The sequence below is a fragment of the Anolis sagrei genome, chromosome 3 (assembly GCF_037176765.1).
Source record: "Anolis sagrei isolate rAnoSag1 chromosome 3, rAnoSag1.mat, whole genome shotgun sequence".
In the NCBI taxonomy this organism is placed as follows: Eukaryota; Metazoa; Chordata; class Lepidosauria; order Squamata; family Dactyloidae; genus Anolis; species Anolis sagrei.
This window is the reverse complement of record NC_090023.1, coordinates 25,397,231-25,417,065: the sequence shown is the minus strand read 5'-3', so window position 1 is coordinate 25,417,065 and position 19,835 is coordinate 25,397,231. Positions and strand designations below refer to the sequence as shown.

General features: G+C 38.3%; 1 protein-coding gene across 1 annotated transcript in view; it reads left to right on the top strand.

Annotated features, from left to right (window-relative positions):
• The window catches only part of GUCY1A2 (guanylate cyclase 1 soluble subunit alpha 2), a 207,739-nt gene that overhangs the window by 24,057 nt on the left and 163,847 nt on the right, over positions 1-19,835 (top strand). The window contains exon 3 of the mRNA XM_060771014.2: positions 10,116-10,237. Within this exon, the coding sequence (XP_060626997.2) occupies positions 10,116-10,237 (122 nt within the window). The remainder of the gene's footprint in view (positions 1-10,115; positions 10,238-19,835) is intronic.

The window sequence follows — 19,835 nt, the reverse complement described above, 5'->3', positions numbered from 1 at the left end:
TGTGATTGCCCTCCCAGCACCCAATGTGGGTGATGCAAGGCGTGGGGCGCCGGATTCCCCACGTCTTGTGGTGAAGCGGACCCCCACCTCCTGCTGCTGCTGGCTGGCTGTCTAATGAGGCAGCAAATACCTGGCAGTAAGAAGCAATGGGAAGCTGCTAAAATAATGCCTCATGGCAAACCTAGCCAACTCCATATCCTTCATATATGTTTGTTATAGCTTTTGTAAGTTTCAACCAAAATGGGAAAGGTAAGGGGGTCTAGAAATCCAGAACATCTGACTTACCTATGCCCTCCTTAGTACAAGTCACAATCTATTTTGTAAATTCTCTTGGGACCTTCCACTGTGTCCCATCCATATAGTGTGGGATGACACAGGAGTTTTGCTATTCTGCCATCTCACCCCAGCTATCTCCTTTCGGAGATATGATTGGAGCCAACCTTGCTGTGGTTCAGAGAACAAGTGAAAGCTTGGAAGCAAAGGAACATTTGGAACATACTTGATTGCTAGGTTTGTTCTGGATTTACTTCTGGTAAATCTGATGGCCCTTCCACACAGCCCTATGTCACAGAATATCAAGGCAGAAAATCTGACATTATCTGAGTGTGGAATCCAATAACCTAGTTCAAAGCAGATATTGTGGGATTTTCTGCCTTGATATTCTGGGATATAGGGCTGTGTGGAAAGGCCCTGAAATGACTTGAAGCAACAGTAATGCTATGCATAGATATTGCATAGATATTGTTCTCTCTCTTTTTTTTTCATTAGCCAAAACAAAGAAAGTGCAGCCTTTACTGGAATCAGTACTGAATTCAAGCTGAATATCTGCCCTCCCTCTCCTGTGCATGATTTTGTCACATTCTATTGACAACACTTTGGCATGTGACAATCTGTGTTCAAAGTAATAATATCATCAAGAGGACCAGAATGGTGTAATTGCTTGAGACGATGGCCCCTTCCACACAACTGAATAAAATTCCACATTATCTGCTTTGAACTGGAATATAAGACAGTGTGGACTCCGATAACCCAGTTCAAAGCAGGTATTGTGGGATTTTCTGTCTTCATATTCTGGGTTATATAGCTGTGTGGAAGGTCCTAAGACTATGGAGACCATCGTTCAAATCCCAAGTCAGTCATTAAAATCCATTGAGCAGGTCCCACCCTCTCAGATTCAGAAGGTGGCAAAGGCAAATCTTCTCTCAACAAATCTTGACAGTAAAATCTGGAGATAGGTTCATTTTTTAGGGTTGCCTTTAGTCAGAAATGCCTTGAAAGGTACTGAACAATACCAAAATCACCAAATGTCTATTTCTGAGTAGAATTGTTGTCAGTCCCAATGGAATGTGTATAAGTGCTGCCTTACTGATTAATTTTTCACGGGATTTATGTCTATAGTTGTGATTAATAATTGGATTTGGATTTTCATCTCAAAAGTGTGGGTTTTAGGAGCCTGGAACAGAATGATGTGATTATGAAAACTCTAAATAATTATTTTGATTGAATTGCAACTGATATAGCCCCTTCTAATATAGCTAACCCCTGACTTCTACAAATAGAGTAGAAGTTACACATATGAAGTTATCTGATGCAGGGAGAGGAGTGTCTTTTCCCCGCTTCTGTCTGCTGCTAGAACTGAGTCCCATGGAGCTCCTCACATGATGCAGGGCAATTTCTAGTAGGACTCCGTGGGGCTCCTTTGCATTAGTATTGTGGCACTAATTCTTCCTAATGTTCAGGTGGAATCTTCTTTCCTGTAATTTGAATCTATTGCTCTGAACCCTCATCTCCAGGGCAGCAGAAGACAAGTTTGCTCCTTCTTCCTTATGGCATCCTTACAAATATTTATACATGGCTGTCATGTCTCCTTTTAACCTATGGGGAGATAGGATGATATAGAAACAAATAATAATAATAATGATAATAATAATCCTTCTTCATTATGACATCCTTACAAATATTTATACATGGCTTTCATGTCTCCTTTTAACCTATTGGGAGATAGGGCAATATAGAAATAAATAATAATAATAATAATAATTATTATTATTATTATTATAGTCTCTTCTACAGGCAAAATACAGCTAGCTCTTTATCCAGCTCTTCATAGACCATGGTCTCCAAACCTTTGATAATTTTAGTTGCTCTTCTCTGGACACATTCCAGCTTGTCAATATCCTTCTTGAATTGTGGTGCCCAGAATTGGACACAGTATTCCAGGCGAGATCTGACCAAAACAGAATAGAGGGGCACTATTACTTCCCTTGATGATGGCTGCATCAAAAGAAAAAGGGGAAAGAAACAAGGAGGGAGGTCTGTCCCCATCTTTCTTCCTGGTGCCCGGTTGTAAACAGCACCTGGGAAATATATTTCCCTAAGACCTACACTAATTGCTTTGGTTTTTGAGAAAACAATGCTTCCAGGATTATTTACAGCCTGGCATGCTGAAGCTTGTTTCCACCACTACAACCACAAGAGAAAAGTGTCGGGGGGAGGGGGGTGTTGTGCATGCATGGGAAGGAGAGGGTATTTAAAAATTAACATGGAGCATCTTTGGAGTGGCTCAAAGATAACTCGAGCTGCTTTCGGATTTTCAAAACGATCACAAAGTAGGTTAGCTTTACTTGTTGTGGCTGTATGCCTTCAAGTCAAACTTGACCTATGGCAACCCCTAAACTGAACCCATCACAGGGCTTTCATGGAAAGATTTGTTCACAAGATGTTTACTGTTGCCTTCCATTGAGGCTGAGAGAGTATGATTTACTAAAAGTCATCCAGATTGCATCATGCATTCAATGACACAGATATAGAAAGGACTTATTTTATAGCTTTATATTTTATATTATTTGAGGGCTATATCAGGTAATATTTATGTAGGCTGGTGAATTGTATTGGTCTGCAGTGGTGTTTTTTAATGATTGGATGCTGTCTATTGCATGTTCTACAGTTCTTTGGTACTTGGAAAATTGGTCAATAAGTAGAAAAATGACTATAAAGATTTTTGGATAAAGTACTTGATTTATGTTAAGAATGCAATTAACCTTTCATTAAAAAAAATAACAACCCATAAACAAAACAAGAGAGGAATTTCTTTACCTGGCTTCAAGATTCTGATATTTTTAGCACTGAATAGATACAGTCCTGTGACCTTCATGTAGAATGAGTCATGTAATGGTTTATTTATTAATAGGTCAGTTCCTTTTGTATAATAGTAGCTGTGATTTCAGATCTCAGTCTGGTTGCTTTTGTATTGTGTTCATCATATATTACCTTAGATCAAACTGAAGACAGCATGCAGTTGTGGTTTGGCTTCTTATTTTGTTCTACTGAATGCTTTTATACAAGACTAACATTTGATGATTACATTAGAAAAGAAATTGGTTAAAACAGGAGGTTGAAACAAAGGAAAGCATGAAGAGGAATATCCCACATGGTCATTTTTATTGGTGTTCCCTGTCTGTTTTTGTTATGGTTTATTTAATATACAATTTAAATACACAATTATACTTACAATCTGTTTATTTTATATTCTGCTTTTATACTAGCATAGAAATCTCACTGTAATTTTTAAAAATGCAAATGTTTTAGTTTATTTAAAACATTGCCAAAATTTAATCAAGCATAAAACAAGTCAGTTGATCAATGAACAATATCTAGTGGGCTAAGTAAAATTTCGCTCCTTCTAAGAACATACCATGGAAATAAATTGGGTTCTTTTGCTTTCAATGCCCTATTTAGATGTCTCAATAGACCCCAAACTAAACATGAATCAACAGTGTGATGTGGCAGCCAGAAAAGTCAATGCAACTCTAGATTACACTAACTTGGTTAGTGTTCAAATCAAGGGAAGTAATAGTACCACTCTGTCCATCTTTAGTTAGACCTCTAAGTATTCCTTGCTTAAGGAAACCCTATGAAATTCATGAGGTCACTGTGGGTTAACAGATGACTTGAAGGCACACACATCTGCCTTTGCTTTAAAAACTGGGCAGATAGCAGCACTAAATGAGAACCAATGTTTCAGACCCAACTATCACGTGGCATCATCTCAATAAAAATTCCCACTTTTGTTTTCCCCACTTTTCGAGTAACCTCTGCCAGAGGCAGTCTTATGTCACTCTAGATGTTGTTGAGCTGCAGTTCCCAGCATTCCTCACAAGCTGAGGCTGTTGGGAATTGCAGTTTAAGAACACCCAGAGAACCATAAGATTCTGGCCACTACACCAACCACAATTAGCATATGATATAGATGTATCATCTCCCAGGGCCATGCCAATTAAGCAAGCTTGGTAAATGCTAGATTGTGCCCTCAACTTTTCTGTAATTATTCAGACCCCCTGGTAGTTTTGGCATACTGTTCATGTCAAGACTGAAGTCTGTATTTAAAATTCATTTCAAGCTTCTGAAACTCCCTCAGACTTCAGGATTTGTCTTTAAGTGTTCTGTAATGTTTTTGTCAAGTCAAACTCTGAATACTTTCTTTGGTGTTCACAGCGCTGGCCTGTCTGAAGGGTTGAAGTAAGAGAGATAGATGCTGCTCTTTGGGGATTTGCCTGTGCTTCCTTTCAGAGAGATAGATGTGAAGTATGGATCACATGTGGATGAAAGGGGAGCAGAAACATTGTTTAAACAGAGATGCTCTTTTAAAATACGGATTATCTAGACCTTGAATTTTGAAAGAAAAATCTATTTTGTGGGTGCATCTACACTGTAGAATTCAAGCCATTTTATACCACTTTAACCACAATGGAATTCTGGGATATGTAGTTGGATGAGGCAGTAGCACTGTTTGGCAGAGAAGGCTAAAGACCTTCTCTGATTCCATAGCACTGAGCCATGGCAGTTAAAGTAGTGTCAAATTGTATTAATTCTATGGTGGTAGGTGCAACCTTTGCTGCCTTATCTCCAGCATTCTCAATATTATTTTCTCTCTCTTTTCCCTTTTCTTAGATTAGAACCAAAGAATCATAAAGTCAGAAAGGATACCAAGGAGTTGTTTTAACAACATTTTTTTGGTTTTAATAATTGTTTTAATAGTTGTAATATTTAATTATATTTTAATCATTATATTGTGTCAGTTTTTAAGTTGCATAGTTTTTAAGACTGTGAGCTGTCTTGCATTACAATCCTGGGAGAAAAGTGGGGTACAAATATAATAATTTATTATTATTATTATTATTATTATTATTATTATTATTTCCAAGGGACATCTAGTCCAAAACCCTGTGTGTGTCCATGTACCATCAAGTCATCTGTCAACTTATAGCAATCTCATGCATTTATAGCAGTGGTTCTCAACCTGGGGTCCCCAGATGTTTTTGGCCTTCAACTCCCAAAAATCCTAATAACTGGTAAACTGGCTGGGATTTCTAGGAGTTGTAGGCCAAAAATATCTGGGGACCCCAGGTTGAGAACCACTGATTTGTAGGGTTCTCTTAGACAAGGAATTTTCAGAGATGCCGGTTCCTCTAAAATATCGGCAATATCATCCAGTATTTGTTTGTGGTTTCCCATCCAGAACTAACCAGGGCTGGCTTTGCTTAGTTTCTAAGATCAGATAGAATCTGGTACTTTAGGTGTTGGAAAAAAATGTTTTTTGCATTTTTGAAAAAATTGTGAAGATTTTACAATTTTGCAAAAGTATCCCTTAATTGCTTCTAAATGCCCACTAGAGTCACATGTTTCTGTCACACATTGATCTTACAATGCCTAGATCCTTTGTATGGATGCTGCTGCTTGTTCAATACTTAGGTATTGCAATTTGTTTTGTATTGTGCTGGAGGCTTTACAATTATCTCTGTTGAATTTTCTCCTGCTAGTTTCAGCCCAGCCTTCCACTTTATTGAAATCTGAATCCTCATTCTCTCTGTAGTCCATGATTAAATTTAGACGTATCTTTCGTGGTATTAGCTATTTCTCCCACCTTCATGTTGCCTGCAAATTTGATAAGCACCTGCTTTGTTCCTTTGTCCATGTCATTTATTGAAATGTTGAAAAGCACAGGACCCAGATGGAAGCCCTGTGGCACTCTGCTTGATATCTCCTTCCAAGTAAAAATTGAACCATTTAATGACTACTCAGCCAGCTGTGGATTTTAAAAAAACACGGTAGTAACATCCAAATTTGCCATCTTATCTACAAAGATGCATGTTGTCTATGGGAACTTTTTCACAAATTGAAATATACAGCACTATCTGTGACATCACCATAATCAACTAAACTCTCAAAATGAAAATATGGTTGGTTTGGATGAACTACTTTGATAAATTTATGCCAATTTTCAGTAATAGATATATTCTTTTGTAGACTATTCCAAGCCAGCTACTTAAGTTGATTTAGAAATTTGCCATTAAGACTAATGGCTCTGTAATTTTGAGGAACTGCTTTCTTCACTTTGGAAGATAAGAACATTTGTCCATTTCCAATCTTCAGGAAGATTGCTGTTCTCTAAGCATTTTGAAAAGATTTTAGACAATGACCTTTTAGCAACTGGGATGGTTTAAAACTCATTTGTCCTAGAAATATACAATCATCTAAACCAGCTAAGCCTTCTCTAACCATCTCTTCAGTTATTCCTAGGAAGGATAGTCCCTTCTAAAAATGCTTGTTTTCCTTACCTTATTTATTACTTATTCCCTTGCACATGACAACGAAGATTGAAAAGAAGTAACTGTTAATCACCTATTAATAATCAATCATCCCTGTGGTGGGGTAGTGCATATAATAATAATAATAATAATAATAATAATAATAATAATAATAATGCTTTATTTATCTCCCCAAAGGGTCTCAGGGTGGCTTACTTGAGGCCAAGCCCAACAACACATCAGTAAACAACAAAGCAGCAAGCAAATAAAACAGTACAATGAATATAACTCACATATAAGCAATAACACACAAAATTTAAAACCTTATGGCCAGGACAGATGTAATAGATTAAAATTTTAAAAGTAAACACTGGGCGTGAACAGAGGTAGGATGTACCTAAACAGGAGGGTTTTAAAAGATATGTCTTCCTTGTGCTTCCTATTGTTCCAGTTAAGGACAACGAGTTCTTCTGTTTTGCTCAGAATTCTACAGAAATCTTTCTTACAAGTTGCAGCTATTTTGTTGTTGCCATTTTTTATTATCTCTTTGATGTCTCTTCTTCTTTCTCCTTGCGACATTCCTTTTAAATAATCAGCTCTTCAGAGATCCCTCTGCAGCCACACTAGCCTCCTTAGATGTTTTTCCATTTTTCTTTCTTACTGGAATATTTTTTCAATTGTGTCATGATTATTTCAGTTTTCCAAATCTCTCGTCCTTCTTGAATCCTTTTCTTCTTTTTGGTACCCATCTGAACATTTTTCTGTGCTCTTTCAAATCAACTTTCCTGAAATCCAGAATTTACAACAAATATATTAAAAAATATGTGACATGGCAAGTTTTCCATAAGTTTCCCATCATGAACCAATTTTTGCCTGTTGGTCATGTTTAAGTCTATAACAGCAGATAACCTTATTTCTTCTTCCAGTATGTGCATGATGCAGTTGTCAACAAGACTAGTCAAAAATGTATCAGCCATTCCATTTCTTGCAGAGACAAACTTCTAGCAGGTGCCAGGATAACCATAAACAATTCACAAAATGCACATGTGAAGATTTAATTGTCAGCTTCAGGAAAGAGCTGAAAATTTTACTTCCATTTTCTTCTATTTCTCACACAGAGCTGCATACTCTTTGGTGCTCCATTCAAGATTTTTCTCAGCTGCCTGCATCATTAGTTCTTATACAGGTTAGAGAGAGCACCTGATAGTCAGTGGATTTGATGCATTGTACTATCTGAGCATCTTCCCTGCCTTGAATAGTATTTGTCTTCTAGTTCAGGATCGCCTCTATGGAAAAAACAGAATATTAAAGCAGAATGGCTAAGCAAAGAGAATTAACAACCCAGTGACCCAAATAAGCTACAAACTTAGTGCAAACTTTTTGCTTCTTTTGTCTTGTAGAAAAATGCTGTGGAAGATTTCTCTGTGGTCTCAGCTTTTCCAGGCCGGTTTTCCAAGGGAACTGTCCAGATGCTTGTCTACACTTTGAAACCAAGCACCTAGTTAGCATGTGCTATCTTTTAATTGAGAATAGACCTCTCTTTTCAGAACCAACATGACAGGAACAGTGGCTGTAGCAACCCCAGGGGAAGGAGATGGCAAACATGGATGGGAAACCTCATACATCATATCGCCAGCTATTCTTTATAGTATTAAAACTCATTTACCATTTTATTTCCAATAACCTAGTTTGTAAATTCCTTTTCATAGTCTTCTTGAGTTTTTATCATCCTGAGCAATCAAGAGATGTATACAAATGTAGCTGTATCTCATTGCTTGCATCCTTTAAAATATGATTGTCATTTCTGTATCTCCAGAAGACTGTTTCTATGTGTACAAGTTTGTAAATAAAAAGAAAAATGCATATCTGAAATCTTCTGAGACAGTCTGACAAGAACCAGTTAGTTTCTAGAATCCTGATAGCAGTTGAGTCTAGAGAAGGAGGGAGAAACCATAAAAAGGAAGCAACATTCAGATACAATATAGGGGTCTTTCATTTAAGTCCAATATGTTTATATGCCAGTTGACAATATGTCTCTCTCTGTAGTAAAGGTAAAGGTTTTCCCCTGACATTAAGTCCAGTTGTGTCTGACCCTGGGAGTTGGTGCTCATCTCCATTTCTAAGATGAAGAGCCAGCGTTGTCCATAGACACCTCCAAGGTCATGTGGTCAGCATTACTGCATGGAACACCATTACCTTCCCCCCTATTGATCTACTCACATGTACATGTTTTAGAACTGCTAGGTTGGCAGAAGCTGAGGCTGACAGCGGAAGCTCATGCCTCTCCCCGGATTCGAATCTGTGACCTTTTGGTCAACAAGATCTTAGCAGTTCAGTGGTTTAACCCACTGTGCCACCAGAGGCATACATATTATAAATAATAATAAAAAAAGGAGAAGGTATTCATTCATGCCCCTGACAATTTATAGTATTCTCCCCCAATTTCCTAGTATTCTTCAAGTATATTTCAGAAGGATACAGGGTTGGGGGTATACTATAAAGGGTTCGGGTGGTGGTTAGGTGCATTGATCTACACTTGAGAGATATTGATTAGAATGTTTCACAGAAGAACAACTGAAATGGTTAAAGGTCTAAAAACCAAGCCTTATGAGGAAAAACTTAAGGGACTGGGTATGTTTGGAGGTAAGAAGACTGAGAATTAATATGATAGCCATCTTTAAATTTATAAAGTAATATCCTGTAGAAGGTGGACTGATCTTGCTCTCTGCTACTCTGGAGACTAGACCATGAAACAAAGGATTCAGATGACAAGAAAATTGTTTCAATGCAAACATTTGAAATCATTGTTTGGCAGTGGAATGGACTGCCTTGGAAGATGGTGGACTCTCTGTCTTTGAAACAAGAACTGAATGGACATTATCAGGATTGCTTTAGTTGTGTATTCCTGCACTGCAGTAAGTTGGTTTTGTGGATCTTGTCCTCTTTTCCTACTCCAGGATTCTGTAATTTTGTTGTTACTCTTGCATTGTTTAGGAATATTTACTTACCTTTGTCCTGTTGTAAACAGTGACAATTTGTGGCTTCCTTGTCATAGGGGCAGTAAATGCACTTTGGGTTTATTGTCAAATGTGTGCTTAATCTTTTTTTGACAGTAGTTTGGGCCCTTTTTAAAAAAATTAGTATTAAAACGCAGAGCGAATTTACTATCATATTGACATGGAAACCTTTGAACTGCCACTGATTTCAAAGTCCTGAAATAACCTACTGGACAAACTGATATTTTCTCCTTAAGTATGTCTTCCTACTCTTCAAACAGCTCTCACATAATAGCAATAGGAAGATTTGTTCTGATATGTTTATATGTGCATTTTTGTGACCAACTTTGTCATGAAGCTTTTTGGACAGCCAAGATTTGTGAATCATTCCAAATCTTCTTTGACATTTGAAGAGAAATGTGCCATGATTCCTCTTGAAGGCATGTTGATTCTTCTTCAAGAAGGCCTTCTAGATACATAATTCTGTATGCTATATGTGATCTTAGTCCTGCTGTTTTATGTTTTTTTCCAGTTACAGGGATGCTGAAAAGAACTTCCACAATATCTCTGACCGATGCTCCTACACAGACCACTCTGGCAATGACGAAACTGAAGATGTCTCAGGAATTCTCCAGTGTACAGCAAACATACTCGGTACTGTGTATATTCATGCCATTTACTCTTATTTACCTTCAGACATTTTATAAGTTTCCTTTCACGAGGTTCCATTCCACAGTTTGTAGTTCAAAATTAGCACCATCATTGTGAAATAGCATCTCATGTATGTAAGAATACCCTGTTGGATCAGCTGAAAATTTCATTCTATACAAACATTGTGTATCTTTCAGTAGGTGAATCAGGAAAACAGCACGTGATGATAGTAAACCCCCCCCCCCCCCGGTGTCATTCTCATTGCATCTAGTTAAAGTATTGGTTTGGACAGAATATTTGACTCTATAGATAAAATCCAGATGGCCATTCAGCCTCCAAAGAAAGAACCTCTGCCACACTCTGGGGCAGAGAGTTCCACTGTTGATCAGCTCCCAAAGTGAGGAAGTTCTTCCTAATGTTCAGGTGGAATCTCCTTTCTTGTAGTTTGAAGCCATTGTTCTGCAGCCTCATCTCTAGGGCAGCAGAAAACAAGCTTGCTCCCTCCTCCCTATGACTTCCCCTCACATATTTATACATGGCCCTCATCATGTCTCTTCTCAGCCTTCCCCTCTGCAGGCTAAACATGCTCAGCTCTTTAAACCACTCCTCATAGGGCTTGGTCTCTAGACCCTTGATAATTTGAGTCACCCTCTTCTAGACACATTCCAGCTTGTCAACATCTCCCTTCAACTGTTGTGCCTAGAATTGGACACAGTATTCCAGGTGTGGTCTGACCAAGGCAGAATAGAGGGGTAGCCAGACTTCCCTGGCTCTAGACACTATTCTTCTATTTATGCAGGCCAAAATCCCATTGGCTTTTTTTGTCGCCACGTTTAACTTCTTGTCCATGAGAACTCCAAGATCTTTTTCACATGTACTGCTATCAAGCCAGGCATCCCTAGCTCAATAGCAGAAGGTGGAAGGAGTATAAGAAATGTCCCGATCAATACCTCAAAGTCCATGCAAGCATGTATAGGTGATAATGAATGTTCTCATTCCCCATCTAGAAGCAAACTTCCATTTTTTTTTCAAAACTCTTAACTTTACTTGTACATGCACTAGGATGATTCTCCAGAGTCTTCCACGGCAGAAGGAGAAAGTATAAAAATTGTTTGACTCAATTGAAGGTATGACATCTGTTCCAGTGTCTGCGTACACAAGAGCAAATAGGAGCAAATCCCAGCAGACTACATATTCCCTCCTCTCCAATTTCTCTAGGGGCGAGAAAATTCTGGTGGACTGTTCAGTGAATGCTTTCTAGGAATGTACAAGCAAGTAGAACAAGTTTGCATTTTGCTTTGTAGTTCTCACACTTTATAGTGTGCCGAAAGCTGTGTGATGAGATTGTCACTGTTTGCAAACCTCATGGGAGACCCTTGGCCTTCTGTATGCACATTTTTAGCAAGTGAATTTATAACCCAATAAGCAGGGTTGTGCTTCCCTTTCTTTCTCAGTCCCATTGCAATGGAAACAAGAGCTCTCTGTAAGGAACATAACATTTTTGTGGCTTGGCAACTGGCATTTACTCTTATATAGGTCATATTTGGCTGATTTGCTAGAACGAGGACTACCCAGATGTTCATTGGACAAGATTAACTGGAGTGTGTGATCCATTAACTGTTAAAAAGTGAAGATCCACAATCACAAAATTATCAGTATCAGGCCAGTATCACACTAGAGCCGAAAGAGTAGGCAAAGAGTACACATCCCATCTGAAATCCTTTGCTGTCTCCTGCAGAATTCTGTGTAGTTTAATGGGCATCACTAAACTACAAGCATGGATTCACATCTCTCTTGGCATTAAAGTTATCAGTCTCTACTAATCATTTCAATAGGAAATGCTTCCAGAGCTCAGAATTTCAATCGGAATTATTTCCAGCCTCAGAATTTCTGTAGCTCTCTTTCTGTCACTTGCATAGTGAGCCCAGCTCAGTTGTAGCATCCAAATCAGAATTTCTGGAGAAGAAAGAAAAAGAAATAGATCTCAATAATAAATATATTGTTGAAGGCTTTCATGGGTGGAATCACTGGGTTGTTGTAAGATTTTTTTGGTTGTATGGCCATGTTCCAGAAGCATTCTCTCCTGACGTTTTGTCTGCATCTATCGCAGGCATCCTCAGGAGTTGTGAGGTCTGTTGGAAACTAGGTAAATTGGGTTTTTATATATATATAGAATGTCCAGGGTGGGAGAAAGAACTCTTGTTTGTTGGGAGTAGGTGTGAATGTTTCAATTGGCCATTCACACCTACCTCCAACAGATAAGAGTTCTTTCTCCCACCCTGGACTTTCCACAGATATATAAACCCAATTTTATTAGTTTCCAACAGACCTCACAACCTCTGAGGATGTCTGCCATAGATGCAGGTGAAACATCAGGAGAGAAGGCTTCTGGAACATGGCCATACAGCCCAAAAAATTTACAACAAACCAAATATACAATAGTCACTATTAATAAAAGCAAGAGTCTCACTTTGTCCATTATAGATGCAATGATGGTTCCCTTCATGATGTGCAAATCAGGAGACAGTTTCATGGAAGTATACTCCCTACCCTTCTCTAGCAACCTTCCCAACATTTAACTGAGTTTTGTAGTAAATTAGAGACTCTAGTCATGGCTGCAAACCGAATTCCAAATTCTAGGAACAACTTAAGTCAAATATTTATTGTATATGACTAACAGTTGTTATAAACAAAATCTGGGTGAGAAACATCATATCATAACAAAACATAGGTCAAATTAACATATCTACGTGATTTACTATGAAAACATTCAGAGAGACTGCTGAAATATGTTTTACAGCCTCCACAAACAGGTCTGTTTGCTTTGTAACATGGGGATCACACTCTGATCGATGCCAAGAATTCTTCAAATACTTCATAAAGGTTGAATATCCCCTACACTACACCAAATGCTTGGGATTAGAAGTATTTCATATTTTACTTTTCATTTTTGAATATTTGAATACATAATGAAATATCTTAGTGATAGGACCCAAGTCTAACACAAAGTTCATTTATATTTCATATACATCTTATACACATAGCCTAAAGGTAAATTTATAGTAGTAATTGTGTGTGTGAAACAAAGTTTGTTACATTGAACCATCAGAAAGCAAAGAGGTGACTATCTCAGCCAATTTAGTATTTTGGAGTATATTAAATTATGTATATGCAAATACAGGTTTTGAAAAGCACTTCTGATGCCCAGCATTTTGGATAAGGAATACTTAAGTAAAAGCATCACTCTGGTCATCTTTTTCGACTAAGAACTGGCTGGATAAAAATGCCATCCCACCCAGCAAGATCTAAAAACCTATTGTAAGGCTTTTAGATCTTGCTGCTTAAGTTCCTCTTCCTTCTCTTTGCTGTTGTCTTTCATCTTCATCTTCTGTTGGTATTTGAGTTTCCAGACTTGAATAATATTATCTATGCCTGCATTATTTCATCATGTTATTCCACATTTCCACCTCCTTCCAAGAAATTCTCATAGAATCCTAGAATCATAGATTTGGAAGAGACCTTGTGGGCCATTCAGTCCAACCCCCTGCCAAGAAGCAGAGCAATCACATTCAAAGCACCCCCCAACAGATGGCCAACTAGCTTCTGTTTAAAAGGCTCCATAGAAGGAGCTTCCACCACACTTCGGGGTAGAGTGTAGAGTGCTCAACTGCTGAATAGCTCTCACAGTCAGAAAGTTCTTCCTAATGATCAGGTGGAATCTCCTTTCCTGTAGTTTGAAGCCATTGCTCTGCGTTCTAATCTCCAGGGCAGCAGAAAACAAGCTTGCTCCCTCCTATGACTTCCCCTCACATGTTTATATATGGCAGCCCTTCAGGCACAATTAAAACAAATTTTAAAACATTCCTTTAAATATTCAAAATAAATATAAAACTCAAACACCTTTTTTTTAAAAAAAAAACCCAATAAAGAACTTTAATAAAAAGCAGTTTAACCAGATTGATGATAATTAAAAGCTTGAGTGAATATGCCAAGGTTTAGCTTGACATCGTAAGATGTCATGCAGATCCCTGCAAGAGACACTGTGAGAGAAAGTCATTTCATTGTCAAGAAAGTTATTAATTCCCAGAACCACACAGCCAGAATGGCTAATGGCTATGGTTATGCTAGGTAGAGGTTTCTGCGAGATGTAATCCAAATCTGTAAATGTCTTTGGTTTTGGGAAGCCTTAACACAAGATTCCCCTACAAAAACCTGCCCTTCATCAAAGGGCTTCCCAGGGGAAAACCTTGATGAAAGATGTAATCTTCCCAGAGGAATACCCCCAATGAAGGGGCAGATTTTTGTTGGGTAATCCTGTAAACAACTAGCTGTAATATACATCCACTTGATCTGAAATTTCTTTGGAAAACTGCCTTCAGAATGTTTTTGCCTCTTGGCAAATGGAAGCAGTATTTTTGCCTGCCACCCCATATATTTCTCCTTTATTCCATTTGTAGCCAATTTTGCTTTCAAATCTGGGATTCAAGATGGCTCACAATAAGATTGAAAAAGACATATAAACCACATTGTCATTTTAAAACCACATAAACAAATTGTAATATTAACAGAGAATTGAATTTAAATCAATTTGAAAGCAGCTCGACAAAAAGACACAGAATCTGTGCATTAAAAATCCTTTACATAACAAACATTTAGTATCACCCACTCACACACATACACACTTGAATAAAAAATTGCTTTGCCTATCAGCAGAAAGTGGTTCGAAAGGTGGATATTTGACGTCTCTTGGAAAGGGAGCTCCAAACCTGTTGTTTCCTCCTCTGGTATTAATATTTTATTTATTGAAACCCTGGCAAATTGAGAGGACTATGAGCCATCTAGATTATATAATGATTCTTGTAGCCCTGTGGGGATTCTAATGATATCATAAGGCTGCTGAATATTTATATTATACAAAGTGCCTAATTCATGCCCTTAGGAAAGAAATATTCCAGTAAAAACAGAGGACATAGTTTTTTACAGTACTTCCTTAAAAATAGCTAAAGCAAATCTCCATTCCCTTTAATTTGGAAAAAACGATAGAGAAAAATGCTTCGGTTGTGCATACTTCTTTCCACCTTAATACAGGATGAATATCCCTTATTCGGAATTCCTAAATACTCCAAAATGCAAAATTGTCCACATTTTGGTAAGGCAATGGAACCTTGGCTTTCTGGTAGTTCAGTGTACACAAACATTGTTTCACACACACAATTATTGAAAATGCGGAGTATCAATTTACCTTCAGGCTATGTGTATATGGAATACAGATGTATTTTGCCTCTAGATGCAGGCTCCATCTCCAAGATATCCCATTATGTATATGCAAATATTCAAAAATCTGAAATACAGGGTGAAGCAGCATAACTTCTTTTTTTCCAAAACTTAATAAAACCCATTGTACGAATCAGAATTTTTTTTATAATGTAGGCACATACCTAAAGTTTTGTTTTATGAAGTTTGGAAGATCAAATTAGGTAGGTGACATCCCCCATTCTCCATTCTCCATACACTGAGTAAACTGATTTCTGGTGTTTGTCATGACTCTTGCCAGCATAGCCATTTCTTTCTGGATGTTGGTCTTCAAATCTTGTTGGGTCCTTGGACAGTTCACATAAACAAAAAAAAACCCCATAGAAAAAAATCGCAAGGGGCCAAATTTGGAGAGCGGGCCGGCCACTCCAAATCCTCTCGAAAAGTAGGCCTCAATGGCAAAAGCACGATCCTCACTGTTCCAACGCATGTTGGCGACTGAACTGTGTCAGGACAAAACTTTATACTCCCGCCTCTCGAACGAGACCACTAGCGCTCCGCTACATCTTCAACCGACTGAATGACACGCATTTTAAAAAAGAAAGTTATGCTGCCTCACCCTGTATGTAACAGTTCTGATCCCAAGTATTTCAGATAAGGGATGCACCTAGTAACAACTTAGAATCATAGAATCATAAAGATGGGAGAGACCCCAAGGGCTATCCAGTTCAACTTCCTGTCATGAAGGAAACCATAATCGAAGCACTCCTAACAGATGGCCATCCAGCCTCTTCTTAAAAACCTGCATAGAAGGAAACTCCACCACACTCCAAGGCAACATATACCACTGCTGAAGAGCTCTTACCATCAGGAAGTTCTTACTAATGTTTAGGGGTAATCTTTTTTCCTGTAATTTGAATTCATTATTCCATGCCTCCAGAGTAGCAGAAAACAAATTTGTCCCCTCTTCAATGTGACATCCTTTCAACTATTTAAACATGGCTATGTGTCCCCTCTAAGCCATCCCTACCTAATGGTAGGGCCAGCTCTTCGTTTCTGAAGCCAAAGGTTATACAGTTCCTCTCTTTCTTCTAGTTTAATCCTGATCCATATGCTGCCATATCCTGCATCCCTTTGTAAAATCTAAAAGTCAATTATGTTTGATAGCCACCAGATAAGAGTGGATGACAAATCTCCATAGAGATAGGTCTTTTGTAAACACTTCCCAGCTTTCCTTACCCCATTAGAGAAAAGACTGCCTTGATCATTGGAAAATGTCAAAGGTATTGTAACAAATATTTTTAGTAGTACAGGGTTAGTCAAAATGCATAGGCCAAACATACATACAATTGTATGTATGTTTGGCCTATGCATTTTGACTAACCCTGTACAGTAGAGTCTCGCTTATGCAACATAAATGGACCAGCAGGACATTGGATAAACAAAAATGTTGGCTAATAAGGAGGGATTAAGGAAAAGCTTATTAAACATCAAATTACATTATGATTTTACAAATTAAGCACCAAAACATCATGTTTTACAACCAATCAACAGAAAAAGCAGTTCAACGCATGATAATATTACATAGTAATTACTGTATTTATGAATTTAGCACCAAAACATCGCAGTGTATTGAAACAGCTGTGGATTGGGCTGGAGGCGGACTGCATTGGATAATACAGAACATTGGATGAGTGAAGGTTGGATAAGCGAGACTCTACTGTACTTTAAAATGTATTTTCCCTTAACTGTGACTAGGATGACATCTTTAGAAGATCCCTTTCCCCAGAAAGGTTAGGAAACATACACATTATTAACAATCATTTTAACACAAGCTGCTTTCCACACGTAGGGACTTTTGTAGGCAATATTTTCTCTGAGCAAGTCAATACTTGTTGCAAGTGGCCATTTCATGCTCTCTCCTTCAACAGTGTGATTCCTTGGTGACCTTTTTGTTAATCAAAACGTCCAGGTTTCTAAGGAAGAGAGTTTGAAAAGGCCAAAATATGTGTTGTTACTTAAACAAGCTTTATAATCTGCAGGTATACTGTTGCCAGTCTAATAGCTTCCTTACTGGCATGTCTTTCAAGGTAATTGTGCTTGCGTATAGTGCTCGGGGTAGTAGATTGAAGTGCTAAATGAGGGCATTGCTTCTCCAAATAAACATTCTGCTCCCCACAACCCCCATGACATTTTCCATCATAGCCCTCAAATTTCTAGTAGAAAACAAGATGTCAAAAAGTGTTTACACTTAGAACTCTTTCATTTACTTTGATATTCCCTTGGCAATTTTGCCTTGGTAGTGCAAAAGCTGTCAATCTCCAGACTACTCTATGGCATCAAGATACTGATACATGTATGAGTGAGCATACCAGACCCATATTAAAATAACTTCATTGATTGTCAATTCCTGGCAAAGTCCAAAGTGTTGGCTATTAACTTTAAGTCCTACATAGTTAGATTTGGATTATTTCTGGGATTGTCACCATGTACACTTGGATCTTTTGGGGGACATTTACTCCAATTGGAGCCCCCAGTGGTGCAGTGGATTAAACTGCTGAGCTGCTGAACTTGCTGACTGAAAGGTTGCAGGTTTACATCTGCGGAGCGGTGTGAGCTCCCGCTGTTAGCCCCAGCTTCTGTCAACCTAGCAGTTCAAAAACATGTGAATGTGAGTAGATCAATGGGTACAGCTCTGGTGGGAAGGTAATGGTGCTCCATGCAGTCATGCCGGCCACATGACCTTAGAGGCATCTACAGACAATACCAGCTTAGAGTGGCTTAGAAATTGAGATGAGCACCAATCCCCAGAGTCGGACACAACTGGATTTAATGTCAGGGGAAAACCTTTACCTTTACTTTACCCCTGTTAGTCAGGATTAGGCTGACAACTGTCACCCAGAGGACATTCTGTTCAGTCAATCCTAGGGCCTTTCCACACAGTCATATAATCCAGAATATCTAGGCAGAAAATCCCACAATATCTGCTTTGAACTGGAATATATTACAGTGTGGACTCAGATAACCCAGTTCTAAGCAAATAATGTGGGATTTTATTCAGCTGTGTGGAAGGGGCCCAAGACTGAGGAATGAACTGTTGGAAGAGATATTCTATTTGAACTTAAAACATCAATTGAGACCAGTTTTTTCCAGTAAGCCTATCAAGATGTTCTTTAAATTAGTTGGTGATGTGGAGAAAAGAAGAGTATTTGGTCTCCTTTCTTACTCTTCCAGTGATTTGTTCAAAAGTACAAGAGTATGGCAGCTTCACACTATCAGCATAGCTTGCTTGAAGTAGAACAGCAATTGGGGTTCTCCCTGTCAGACTGTTGAGTATCCATTATCTGTCAAATTATTTGTAATTTTTCTGTCCTTTCAATTATACCCAAACCCTATTGTCTAAAACATTTGCCTTTCTTTGCCTAGTAGTAAGGCCAGTCCTGGTACCCATTGTCTGTTTGGTTAGCAACCAAAATATCCAAGGAAAACTGACACTAAGGACTGTAAGACACACTTATCTATTTGTGTACAGGGTGACCTTATGTATAAGTGCAGGGCAGGTTTTGAGAACAGAATTATAATCTTTATATGACTTTTGTATAAGTTGAGGATAATTACACACAGAGAGAAAAATGCCAGTGCCACCTCAGGAGGTCAGCTGCCCCTGGCTGCTACCATTTTCCTGTCCAGACATTTTAAAAGGCACATTACCACTCTACTCAGAAGGGGATGCTTCCTTTTTCTAAAGTAAATTAAAGTACAATGCTAAGTCTTTTGTAAATTTTTTTTAAAAAACTCCCTTTCTCTGAATAGAGTGGTGAAAGGCAAGAGCTTAGTCTGGTTTAGGAAAACACCAAAGTAATATCAAACCCTTTTATTCTCTCAGCATTTCTTTGAAAGGTAACACCAAACAGTCACAATCACAATTTCCCAGCATTCAAAAATGCAAAAAGCAGTTCTGCAGCAGAGAGCAGAGGGAGTCAATGCTCCTTTTAGTTCTCCAGGATGGACTATGCTTTTACCTTGGTCTGCTCTTCTTGGATAAGAGGATGGTTACTTTTTAATAAGAAGTATAGTGCTTGCAGTGGCCTATGGATAAGTCTCCCAGGTTTGACTTCAATATCTATATACATCATTAAGTGAAGGATGTCCTGCTGTTGTTGTAGCAATTACAACTAACCTTGTGACTTTAGAGTACAGAGTAGTGACCCTACAGCTCTAATTCCATTTGAAGGGCCTCTAAGGCTCTTTCTACACTGCCATATAATCCAGTATCTGATCCCAGATTGTCTGCTTTGGAGTGGAAGTGTAGTCTCACATAAACCAGTTCAAAACAGATAACCTGGGA